Raw genomic sequence first — 13,510 nt, forward strand, 5'->3', positions numbered from 1 at the left:
TTACTATTATATTACAAAAAGTGTTTTATTGTGCGTGGAGGCATAGAGATAATCCCATAAAATTGAATTAAGAAACATCTAGAAGATAAAAAACAGTTTTTGGACAAAGTCAGCAAACTGCAAGACATACAAGTCGTGAGTCTTAGGTGTTTAACGTACTGGACCATCTTCCTAGAAGAGAAGTTAGTTCCTCATGAAATAATAGATTCTTACCAGCTCATTTCTCAAGGCGACGTCCTTTTATTTCAAGAACAGAGTTACATGACTGGATGAGAAGTAGATCTTTAACATCTATTTGCATTAGATAACTGCAGGATAAGTTCATACAGTTCATTTGATCAGCGTTATTTCGTTAGGAATAGAACGTGAACAAAACAGTACCAAATACAAAAAGCTGTTTGTATACATTACATTAGGGCTGTTAAAATTGGTTTGTAAAGTGTTGCTACATTTGCATGTCATTTGAGAAGCAAATTCTGACGGCCCATTGACCCTTGCAATTTGGCGTGCGACCTTGATCCATTACAATGGATATTGGAAGAGTAGCCTGAGAACTTACTTGTCGCAGCGGAGTCTGTCCCCTCCACGGCAAGACATTACTAGCTATACACTAGCTATATATAACAGCGCCATTATCTAGAAACGCATAAAGCTAGTCATCTTTTTTCATAAATCTCTCCTTTCTAAACACATTTAAAAAACTGGTCACTCCAAACAGGTAACAGGTTTCTACTAACAATCTTTATGAAGAATGGACAGCCCTGAGGGCTTTGACCATGTAATAAACTTGGGAAACGTTGATCGTAGGGATGTTGCTGATACTCTCATTGTTGGTGGCGACCGCCGCCCTTGTGTACTACGTGAACTGGAGGATGTCCAGGAGAAGACTGTACGAGCTTGCGGACAAGATACCAGGGGAGAATGGTCTGCCATTCATTGGCGTCATGTTGCGGTTTGCGGTCAGTCCTAACAGTAAGTGCATCACTTCCTTTAACTTAGTGAGGATGTCTAGCATAACTTTATCGTTCAGCTCAGCTCTCATCCGTTAAAACTGGTCTATTTCCCCGTACTAAAAGAAAACTTCTTGGGGCTTTTGAATTTCTTTTTAAGGAAAAAGTTATTGCCAGCTTTTCAAATTTTTGGAACAGATTTTTTAGGAAATATTCTTTTTTAGTCTTTCTGAGTCCTTAAAAGTGGATTCTAAAATTTTGTTTTCATCTTTCTAGTAGATTTCCTGTCTTAGTGAAACAGGAAAAAAAGTCTCCGGAAAAAGTTTAAAAAAACAAACACAATTTTGCTTAAAATGTGCTTGACTCTGCCATACTGGATAGTATGAATGTACCCGTTTTAATACGTTTATTTTATTTATTTTTTTTGACTGGTTTCTAAATTTAATCTATGATCAGTTTGGTGCAGAGCATTTGACTTTCCCCTTTTTGGCCGCACTACATTTCTTGACTGAGCACTTTGTCCGAACGGGGGTCGCCAAGCGGAAGTAAAAATTCACTAAAAACTGATGAATCAAAATCCGAAACTGGTCAGAATCATTAACGACGTACATGCTACAACATGTCCTAAACTTTACTAAAATTAGCTGTCAAATCTTTGGGAAAAAAATGAAGTTATAGCATTTTGCCATTCCCAACAAATAGTGAGATATTGCGGCGTTTAACCACTAAAAGTGATTTGCTGAGTATCTCAAGGTATTTGTGATCTGCCAAGTTGGAGAATACATTCTCTAATGACGGAGAGTTAAAGATTGACGCCGACTTTGGGCTTAGATTTTCCTCTTGTTTCATTTTCGAGACTTTTCTCGTAGGTCTGTGAGTCTACTTTCTCACTCTGCAAGGAAAGTTGTGCGCTAATAATCAATTTTCTACTTCGAGTTCACTCCGGTAGTATCCGTCTGAGGAGCAACATGAGTCCAAAAAAGTAATCATTAAACGTGGGTTGCGGGTGTGCGAATACTGAATACAGGATATCTCTAAAAGAGAAACCCGTTGAAAGAGGAAAGCTCTCATATTTCGTTTAAAGTAACTGAGAGCGACTCAAGTCCAGCAACAGGAAATTCTACTTTTCTGACGATTTTTCGCAAATGTCCACTACGATTTTCTCATGTATGTACGTGGATCAATAACTTTTAAATCAATAATTCTTATACTACAATTAGATTATTGTTGTATAGACTACTTGTATAGACGATGTTTAGACTATTTGAGGTGGAGGAGGGTATGGTGGCAAATGTGCAATTTTACTGCCGAGGATACGTTAAGAAGAGTAAAAACTGTATCTTAAAATTCAAAGTCTTGTTAAAGAAATAAATTAGAATCCGGAGAATGGTGATTTGAGACAATGGTAAAAGATTTCTCACCAGATTTTTGGTTACTGCACTTCTTGTAAGGGGGGGGGCATTCCAAATCCAAATTTGGGCAGCTAACAGGAAGTGATTCCAGGTCTAAGGTCATCTTTCATCACAACGATCTTCCTGTCTGTGCTATCGGTGACGATAAGCGCGATGTTTTCCATGATCACTTAAATTATCAGGAAGTTTATATTGCGTTTGATGGTTTTCGGATTGAAACAGATGTCCAAAAAGTGCTGTCTATTGTTCATCCTCTATCTGAGCCTGCCCAGTGACTCATTTGGAAATTTCTGTAGCTTTCTTCTGCTAAGAAGCAGAATAAATTAATACCAAAATTTTGATTATAAGCGCCATTTAAGCCTGATGTTGTTGCAGGAATTCTAGAAACGCTGTATGAAATGAGTTTCCGTGAAGAGTATCAGGATTTAGGCAAGGCGTGGATGGGCCCCAGACTGTACATTGCGCTGATCAACCCGAAAGATATCGAAGTAAGTCCTTATTGTCAGTTTGGTCCACTGTCTGCGATGCTGTACGAGATGATTCAATTATTGCGTTTGATTATAATTTGTTAATGGTCAAACTAAAAATTATAGAATTATCGTTTTGATGACACCAAGCGAAAAATAATCTGCTAAATGTTCTAACATTCCAGTATTTTATCCATGCGATTTGAAGACTGGTTTCAGTGGCTGCCTGTCACACCTCCACACTTTAACTCAGCTGGTCTCGCTGACAGCATTTTTCACTTTACCAGAGATAACTCTCTTTACTCTCCACTCTCTCTTCTCCTTGCATCATCAGACTCAACCCTCACTTCTCAATCAATAGTAGTCATTTCTTTCTTCTTAGGAAGATGTTAGGACATCAGCTCACACTTTACCAAACCAAACTTTAGCAGCAATCTTCTTCTCCAAAGCAAGTGATGATATTATCTAGACAGCTGTGTAACTTCTTTCTGGGCTCCTTTGCTGAGTCTACCATATTTTTTCGGAAAAATAAAACATTTTGCTTCCATAACTAATACATTTCACACCGCTTTAATCACACCGTCATTTTATTTTTACTTTATTTATTTAGAAACTTTATTAATTTAAATTCTGGGTCACGATCCTGTGTACAGTTGGTTTTGTCAGTTACGGACTGGCGTATCACTGCTTTCTTGCTTTATTTTGCATAATTTCTATTATTTTAACATGTGTGAGATATTGGTCAGAGGGGAAAAGAAACTTTATCTTACAGAATGATTATATTGCGACTGATAGAGATCTTGGATTTAACTGAAAAGGAAAAGGAAATGCCAGTTTAATAGAAACTCCACCCACAATAAAAGGAAATAGTACTCGCAATCTTCCTCTTAAGGAACTACCTGATTGGCAAATTTTCACCCCATTTCCACAAATTAATTCTTTTGAACCAACTATTCTTATTTTTCTGATAGGAAGTTGAAAAATGTTATTCATAATTCTTTGGTAAATTAAAATTTTTAAGTGGTCCATCTACAATGGGGTATCTTCTAAAACGTTCTCGTATTTTGTGACCACGGAATTGATAAATCCGAGATTCATAGGTGTTAAAATAATATGAATAATCACCCGGCTACAGCCTATCCTAATAAACGCTACGCTACTGATTGTATCTCACATCAAGAGTTCTTAATCTTAATAGTGTAATATAGTTTAATTGAAATTAGTGAAGACATTCAGATTTGCTAATGTAGTCTTATTGTTGTTTAGATAATTCTGAGCAGTTCAGTGCACTTGAAGAAAGCGCGGGACTATAGTTTCTTTGAGCCGTGGTTCGGCAACGGTCTGCTCATCAGCAATGGTTAGCTCCGTTTCCTAAATGAAAGTAGGGCAACTGGTAGCCCACTGAGTGAATGCTAACTATTCATCATTCTATCCATGTTTGAATAGATTTTACTAGTTGCAACTTGTGTTTCCTTCCACTGCTTTTTGTTTGCAGGCGATACGTGGAAGTCGCACAGGAAAATGATCGCCCCGACATTTCATTTAAATGTGTTAAAGAGGTTCATGGACGAATTCAATAAAAATTCTAAATGCGTCATCGACAGAATGGCTAAAGAGAACGGCAAATCTTTCGACTGTCACGATTACTTGAGTGAATGCATGGTGGAGACTCTTCTGGGTGAGTAAAATCAGCCAGCTGTACCAATTTCACCAATCTGACAATACTGAAATTATCATTTGAACGCAGGGGGAGTCAAACCAGATATTTTTAATGAAAGCAACTCTTCAATTAGTTTACTAAAAGAGCCCAAATTAAGCTAGATGGTGGGCTGATTGAGGTGGTTGAGGTTTCATTCCTTCCTCTGGCCTTTGATTTTCTGAGTCAATTCGATGTAATGGCTGCTAAGTATCAAAAATACCCTTCAGAATTAATTTCCATATTCCATTGGAAAACAAAGTTATTGGAGGCTAATCTGTGGGTAGATAATCCAAATTGCAATTTTAGTTTTAAAATCTATTAACAGGTGGATGTATTTGTTTTAGAGACGGTTATGGGAGTGAAGCAGGCGAACCAGGGCCGCAACTGCCTCACATATGCCTTGTCAGTGATGGAGTAAGTATCATTCTTCTCACCCATCTAACATAATCTCAAACCTCAATTATAATTTATAATTATTCCTGCATAAGGAAATGTTAGCATATTTTTCCTTTTGCTGGTAGAAGCTGACCAATTAACAAATGAAGTAGAATAACTAGAAGTATTAGAAAAAGCAATTGATTAATAAATAAACATTATAATTAAAGTTAATTAATCCTTAGAGCAGTCTTTGGCAGCTCTCGTGGCAAACTAATATTCTAGACCCAGAGAAAAAGCATTAGCAGTGGCCAAAACTGTAGCCAGCACCCTATCAACTAGCACATTCTACTGGAAGTTTTTATAACTTCCGTGCAAGGATTCTGATATTTTACTTTACGGCTTTAAATTTTTATTTATAAACTTCTCCCACACATTGTATAAGAAGCTGTGGCAGTTTTATATGCAGTTGAAGTTATTTATTCACGGTTGGGAAAGAAATGTCCATCCCGGATGATCTGTCAAGAATGCAGTTACCAGAAATGGGCCAGTGTTGATGTAAACAAATACCTCCAACTAAATGTAACTTTCATTCATTACAGAATCGATTCTGTAGCATAAAAGTAGCCACTAAGAACTGTTTGTTTGGTGCTCTCTTGCCGATATTTACGGCATTCAGTTTATTAAATTACAATCCGAAATAATTTTCCCTTGAAGTTTGCTGGCGGTACTTTAGGCCAGTCTGTAGGAAAGATATTCTCAGAAACTGCCTCATTCAGAATGTGATTTTATCCAAATGAAATGAATAATTTTAAATAAAAAAGTTATTCATTTCCAAATCCTCTGGGCAGAAAAATCCTATTTTTTGTTTTTATTAAATTGATTCATGAGCAACAGTTGGCTTCGAACCTTAAACCCAAGCTCTTTAATTATACATACTTACACCATAAAAGAAAGTTGGCTTGTGAACGAAATACGTGCCCTTGATTAGCAGGGACTATTTGCGAAACACCAAGATGTTGAACTACTAATACTTTCTGGTTATACATAAAACAGGAAATGCCTCTCTGCGACCTTCCTCCTGGTTTTAAGTTTATGTTAGTGTTATCTTCATTTGGAATTATTTTTGTATTGTCTGCTGCGATCAGTATGTGCGACATTCTTCATTCACGTCAGACTCGACTGTGGCTGAGACCAGACTCCATCTTCAGATGTACCAACTTGGCAAAAGAATACGACAGAAACCTGGGCATCATCTTCAATCTGACAAATAAGGTAACTCTCTGAACCAGTGATTCTCAACTTTTTTTTGTCGCGGCACTCTTTTAACAATTCCGCAATTTGGCAGTACACTCACTATCAGATAAGTTTAAAAGTATTTTACTTACCCATAATACACTGTGTAAAATAGTTTATGTTTATTTTCAATATAAAATAAAATAATATTGTACTACAAAAAACAACAGTATATGTTTAGTAAGGGATTAATTACTAGTTAATAATAAGAATACTTTTAATGAGAAATTTGAGCTTGATGTTTTTATGATAATTACAGTTTATATTTGGTCGTATGGTAATGCTACTCTCATATCGTCTTCTACATTTAATATATAATTTTTATTGTATGCATTTTTAAAATTTAGCTGCACAGTTCCTAACTTCCGTGGCACGCAAAAAAGTGCCGCGGCACAGCGGTTGAGAACCACTGCTCTAAACCAACTCTAGCACATCATCCCAACGTAAACTCTGCCACGTCATTCGCATCCATCCCAGAACGTATCTTATTCCAACAACTCACCATTCCCCGTGCCTCATCATCTCAATCGCGAGATCTCCAAATACTGAAATACAACCTCATTTCACCCAAAGTTATCTACTATAAGATGAATAATATAAAATTTTATAATTATCTCATTTAAGTATGAGGCTCTTAGATTGGCGCCTCATATAAAGCTATGATATGTTAGTGTTCTAATGATTTAATTGGAAAGCAATTAATGACAGTAAACAGTAAGTAAAGAAACAGTAAATGTTGAGTTAAAGGGAACTGCTACTCGGAACCCACCACTCGGATCGGATCTGAATTCCATCGTAAAGAAGCCGTAATTTTCTCAATACCCTGACTTATTAAATAAAAAATTAAGTACACTTTTATCGGCTACAAATTTTGATTTTGATTCTGAAATAGGTGTGGTTGCAGCGTGACGTTGAGGTTGTTCCTTTCTAATATTTAAAACAAAGTGATGTTTGACCTGCAGGTGTTCAAGAAGAAGAAGGAGGACTATGACCAACACAAAGTGAGCGACTTCCAGGAAAAAGAAGAACACCTACTTCCGGACCTCAAAGAACTGGCTACCAATGATAAATTCTCTTATGGAAAATCTACTGGCATCAAGGATGATCTTGATGTTGATGAAAACGAAATTGGTTAGTGAAGGTGATGGGAAAAGCGCAATGAAAAGTGACTGAAAGATTGAGTTTATTAGCTATTTGATCTGACCGGATCTTCCTAGAATACTCCCAAACACTTGAGCACGCTTTTCTTGCTAAAGAAGCTTTCCATGCTTTAGGAGAGAAGCATTCTGTGAGAAGCCAAGGGCCTTTAAAAGGTTGCAACTCCTAAATATCTCACTATTAGCTGCAGCGGACTTCTGGTCAGCATTGTAGACGGTTATAATTATACCACATCCCTGCACCACGTCCCAGACACCAATCCTGGACACCTTTTAGCTCCAGCATAGAAGTTAAAGATAAAATGAATCAATCAATGAATAGTGCTCCAAACAGCACTGCTAGAATGTTAAAAATATTGTTGTTTTTTTTTAAAGAAATGTCTACCTCATTTGGAAAATTAATTAAATGGCTTCCACAAATTTTAGTTGACTAGGAAATTTCCAGACTGAATTAGACTTTGAGCTGATTCGATTCACTGGAATTATTCGTTGGGATTGCAGTTTAATGCCCACATAAGTACACATTCCCACGTTGTAATTAATTCCACGGCATTGGAATGAGTGTTCCGGAGGGAAAGTGAAAAACTTTTGGTACGTGTTTTGGAATCGGAGGCTGCTATTCAAATCTTTCGTTTCTAAATGTGAGAGAGTCATGTTTTTGCCTTCAGATGATCAGTTTGCGTTTGAGGAGTTTTTCGATGCACTATGAAGTTAGCTTAGAGAGCCAACTTATGGAGGACCTTCCCTCGCCTTGAGAAAAACTCTTTAAAGTTGTCCAAGTTTGAAGGGACTTGATGGAGGCTCCTTTGTACGGAGAACTCGCCTGAAAAATAAATAATAACAAATTACTTTTAAAGAAATTAGATTTTGAAAATCAGATAAATAAAACCTGATTGGTGGTTTTACATCAGATTATGTCTGTAATTGTTTCAAAACTAGCTGTCTGCAACCTTTGAGAAAACAACAATAATAGTAAACAAATTGTTATATTGACAGGTGAAAAGAGAAGACTTCCTTTTTTGGAATCAATGATAGAGAGGGCTCAGAACGGCGATGGACTGACTGACCAAGAGATCAAGAACCAAGTGAATACCATCATGTTCGAGGTGAGCACCAGCAGATTCGCCCCCTCCCCCACTTCACCTAGAAGAGCTGATGCGATTTTGACTAATTTAGAAATTAAGTTTCCGCTAAAAATTCACATTTTAATTTAAAAAATGTTTTACTGCACGACCTTTACTGCATGTGTGGCTATTGTAATGATATAGTAAAATATAGCATTCTGATTGAAGCCGTATTTAGTTAGTAGTAACGAAAGAATTGACTCGCAGGGGCACGACACAACGGCAGCGGGCAGCAGCTTCTTCCTTTGCGTAATGGCGGCCAGGCAAGAGATCCAGGTAATATTTCCCTCTTACTTGAATAAGTGATAAGCAAACGTTGCTTCCTGCTGTACTGGTTCGATCTTACAGGAGCGGGTGCTGGAAGAAATTGACGCCATTTTCGGAAATTCCGACCGAGCAGTCACTTTCCAAGACACCCTCGAGATGAAATACCTGGAAAGGTGTATCATGGAAACTCTGCGGCTCTTCCCTCCGGTGCCAGTGATCGGCCGGGAAATCGAGCAGGAAATTAAATTAGGTATCCCGGAAATGAGATTTTTATTCCTTTCTCAGCAGTTCCAATACTGTATTGATGTATTACTGTGCAAGAATTGTATGTATGGATTCATTGATCAGAATGTTGACAGCTTCCAGGGATCTGTCCATACCAGCCGGTTGTTCTGTTCTAATTCCCACATTCAAGCTACATCGCAGGCCTGACATCTATCCCAATCCAGAGGAATTCGATCCCGACAGATTTTTGCCAGAGAACTCGTCGTCCAGACATTATTATGCTTACATCCCGTTCAGCGCCGGACCTAGAAGCTGTGTCGGTAAGTGTGCCTAGACCATATGTTCGATTGTCATTTCTCTTAAAAAATGCAGAATTACAAATTTCCTACCACATTTTTGAAAGTTTTGATTTTGAATTAGGAATTTTATTTCCAAATTTAATTACAGTTCAATAAATGTTATTGCTTTAATAGATTGCACAGCAGATAAGTAACAGCATTTGTCTTTAAAAAACTAAAACAAAAGACACAAAATGAAGCTTGCGCCAAATCAGTTTCTCTACTTCGTCCATGAAGGCCAAGATGGTCCTAACAGTTTTTCATTTCTTTAAAAACACTGATTTTATTTGCAGGTCGTAAATATGCTATGCTGAAACTTAAAATTTTATTGGCAAACATTTTAAGAAAATTCAAAGTGAAACCTGGCAAAGCAACCAAGGAGTGGAAACTTCAAGGCGATATCATCCTGAAAAGAACTGACGGATTTGAAATTTCATTGGAATGTAGGAATACAAGAAAGGTGCCAATTTAATGGGCACATTCAGTTTTCTTGAACCAAATTGTGGTCGTCAGCAGTTTGGCATTGCTTTTCCCTCTCAATCCAATTACTTCAATTGGCTGAACTGATGTGATTTAATTAATTGGAAAGTAATTATTTATTATTGAACATCTATCCTACTCTTATTGTCTATCTCATTTTGTGAAGTTACGAATATTAATTAACAAATGCTTAGTAAATATTCTGTTTCTAATGTTGTAATATAGTGATTATTTATTGTAAAACGTTCTGTAAGATAACAATAAATATTTGGCTCGATTTTGCACGTTGTCAAAAAGCTCAGTCCATGTTGATTTTCATCGCAGATAATGTTGCTCTGTCTAGAATCTTCCCTGAACATGTTGAAGATGAAGACAAAGTAAAGTAATAGTCATAAAGGCAGTAAGATAAAACAAAACTACCAATTACTTTTTTGAAAGGAAAAGTACAAAAAAAAAAATTAAAATACTTCAAAGTTCCTCAAATAACTGCAAAGTTTCTCAAATTACTGCATAATATTGCAGTTGCCATAGAAACAAAGCGAAAATTCTCGAACTCAGTCCAACATAAACCAGGGAATGGAACAATTATAGAAATATTCCATAGGCGCCACGGTAGCCGAGCTGGTTAAGAGGCGAGACCTGCAAAGATAATATGCATTGTGTTGCTGGGTTCGATTCCCGGTCTTGGCCTTGGATTTTATTTAATGGTTAAATGAGAAATAGTAAAGTACGTTTGCTATTCGTCTCCGTCCACGACACCTAGTAAATGGTAGATGGACGTTAAGCCCCGCCTGAAAAAATAGGCGATTACTTTACTTTACTTTTTAGAAATATTCTGCCTTAGAACTTTGAGTGAAAGATTCACAATAAAGGAAAAGGTAATTTCCATAAGAAGTAGAGGTTGTTCATTTAGTTAAAAATCAGATCGAATATTAAGTTCTAATTATTAAAATTAAGTTTAAACAAGTTTTGTTTTGGAAACGGATTTGTAAGGTAACTACTGCAGGATATCCTGAATAGAAACGAATACGTACCCGTCAGTTGTACATAAATTCTACAGTATATAGTAGGCAGTTCAAAAAATAATAGTTTTATTGATATGGTAAAAGGAAGACTTGTGAGGGTTCAAATTATATTTTTCACTTCCTCATACGAGGAGATATTGGCAATGGTGCCGACTTCCTATTTTGATATTTCACCGGAAACATCCTGTTCGAAGTCCGAAAAAGCGAATTTACAAATTGGTTTGTTTGTGTGTGTGTGTGTATATGTGTATGTGTGTGTGTGTGTGTGTGTGTGTGTGTGTGTGTGTGTGTGTGTGTGTGTGTGTGTGTGTGTGTGTGTGTGTGATAACTAGATAACGAAAATTGGCAGAAAGTTCAAATATTTCTGAAGCTTTGCCACCGGAAGTTCTTGAACAAAGTAAACTTGAGGATTCTGAGTTCTTTCGCACATTTTTATCAACGTTCTGGTGTGAAGAAGGAGTGCTTAATGTTATGAAGCCAAATTGAAGTAATTATTGAGGTGTGAAGAGGATGGATGGTGGTGGCTTGCCGAGTTAACTGCGAGCGGTCTAATGACACTTAGAACGAGGTTAGGAAAAGTGTCGTCGAGGCAATTAAAGTCGGTAATTGAGTGAGCTCTAGGTCAGGTAATGGAGTGGGTACGCTAGTAATGAAGGGAGAGCTCTCGGCGGAGCTGCACATCATTCCCGCTGTGACGCAAAGCCGCCCGCTGTCAGCTGGTTGCGTTTCTGGTTGCCTAAATTCCTAAGATTTCTTCAAGTGAATTTCCCTCTCAAACTGGCCATTACAGTTATATTCCACTTCCAATTCCCACAATTTTTCTTGTTTCAATTTGCAGAATGTAGGACTCTAACCTACTGTTGGCAAATCTTCGAGAAGTACCCAAGTTAATGTTATGGAATTACTCCATGTTATGTTACTCCATGTAAAATTTAATTTAGTTTTTTATTGTGATTGTAAAATATGAAGAAACATTTTATTATTTTGTTAGGATCTGGTTTGTTTATTCATCTGTTTAATGATTTAATATTCTGTTTAATAATTTTTTATCTATTCTTTTTTTTATTCTATTTAATGATAGAAAGAAAAGAAAATTATTGTTGGTTTTGAGCTGGTTTGTCTGTTTATCACGTGTTTTGTGTTAGTTTCACGCGCTGAGCTCATGCTTTTATAACTACTTGTATTTTTAAAAAAGCAAATACATTCTTCTTCTTTTTCTACAATGTTAGAAACAGGCCAATGTATACACAATAGGCCGGCTCGCAAGTACTGCTTTAGAAATAAAGGTAAATACAAAATCATCATTAATTTTGATGGAATTTCCTCAATTTCGGTTTCGAACATTGTATTTTTAGGACGAGCGTATATTATTCACATTAGTTCGGTTGGTTTTGTTTCTAGAGATTCAGAAAAAAGGTAAAAAATCCACGTCCACATCAAATTCGTGCTTAGTTTGTACAATCATATTGACCGCCTGCTCTCCATTATCTCCAACAGAGTTATGGGAGAAATATAAATCGCACGTAGCTGAAGATATTTTCCGACGAATACGCTAGGAAAATTCTAATATGAGCATGGATTTCACAGCTGAAATCTAGAACGAAGCGTTGGAATTGATTGACAAATTGAAGAACAATAACGGAAGTAAGTAATCGCCTGTTTTGTCAGGGGGGCTTCAAGCCCAACCACTGATTGAGTTGTCCAATGAAAAACCTATATCCATAGTTTTGAAAAAAAGTTAGGGAAAGGAAACAGGCTATTAAATAGGAAATATCTCTTGTGAGTATATAATGAAATTAGTAAGATGAAGCCTATTGAAGCGCTGTGACGGGCGCTTCAGTTGCCCAGTCTGTTATCACTTCTTTTTGTAAAAGTTTTTATGAAAAGTGGAATATTCCAAGGCCAAGTGAAACACGTGACCGAGGAGTGTGTTATTGCAGGGGGCAAAACGCTGCACAACTGAGCCAACTTTACGCCCTGTTTATTTTAAAATCTTCCTTTTAAGAGACTATACAGTTTGTAGGAGGAACAAGTGTGTGCCGTTGAGAGTGGTTGCCGAGTGGCTACTTATGCTGTTATCCATTAAGACAGGATGGTGGTGGTGCGTAGGTGACGTTCTTTAGCCGCCAGGTGCTCGCCATTTACAGCCTCTAGATAACGCCCCTCCATTACTTCACTTTCTTTTCATTACATTTTTAATCTGTAGTCGGAAGCAAACTGAATTACACCAGCTCTCTACTAACTTGTATTAATTAAAAGATGAAATTAGTGCCATCAAGGAGGCACTGCTTTTCTCGATTTCCACGCCACTTCACGCCATCAATGACAGCTCGAGCCACCAAACCAAATAACCGAAACTACACACACCTTTTGCTCTTAATGTTGCAGTTCTTTCTGACATCTAGCAATGATCGCCTAAACTTCACGGAAGATTGTTTTTGAAAAAAAGAAAATCGCCAATTTGTACCGCAGCTAATTCACTTCAAAAAATTTTCCCAACGTTTCAAATTACAAAAATTCTACTTTTCACCAGCAATCAACGACACTCTCTACATACGTTATTTAAAAATAGGAAATAACAATAAAATGGTCATTTATAAAACAAAGAACAAAATAGTGTAAGAAATATCTGCAGGCACGACTTCGTCTTACTACAGATAACGTAATTAATATACGAGTATATATATTATATAAG

The 13,510-nt window shown here is 36.9% G+C and overlaps 1 protein-coding gene across 1 annotated transcript; it reads left to right on the plus strand.

The window, feature by feature from the left end:
* Positions 1–559: 559 nt before the first annotated feature.
* Positions 560–10,066, plus strand: LOC141462117 (cytochrome P450 4g15-like). The gene is made up of 13 exons (XM_074143719.1): positions 560–718; positions 808–972; positions 2,738–2,850; positions 4,096–4,186; positions 4,325–4,507; positions 4,873–4,942; positions 6,052–6,178; positions 7,162–7,330; positions 8,353–8,462; positions 8,688–8,756; positions 8,829–8,997; positions 9,107–9,292; positions 9,604–10,066. Exons 2-13 carry the CDS (start codon positions 810–812, stop codon positions 9,780–9,782), a joined length of 1,629 nt encoding a protein of 542 aa, XP_073999820.1. The 5' UTR covers positions 560–718; positions 808–809; the 3' UTR covers positions 9,783–10,066.
* Positions 10,067–13,510: the final 3,444 nt, after the last annotated feature.

The sequence above is a fragment of the Rhodnius prolixus genome, unplaced genomic scaffold (assembly GCF_049639745.1).
Source record: "Rhodnius prolixus isolate KJV_2025 unplaced genomic scaffold, Rpr scaffold_18, whole genome shotgun sequence".
NCBI lineage: Eukaryota > Metazoa > Arthropoda > Insecta > Hemiptera > Reduviidae > Rhodnius > Rhodnius prolixus.

Bases quoted from the DNA above. Each gene is read 5' to 3' on its own strand.
- LOC141462117 (XM_074143719.1), top strand. From the start codon at position 810: ATGTTGCTGATACTCTCATTGTTGGTGGCGACCGCCGCCCTTGTGTAC. The intron at 973-2,737 runs GTAAGTGCATCA...ATGTTGTTGCAG, and splicing joins GTTTGCGGTCAGTCCTAACA to GAATTCTAGAAACGCTGTAT. The intron at 8,463-8,687 runs GTGAGCACCAGC...ATTGACTCGCAG, and splicing joins TGAATACCATCATGTTCGAG to GGGCACGACACAACGGCAGC.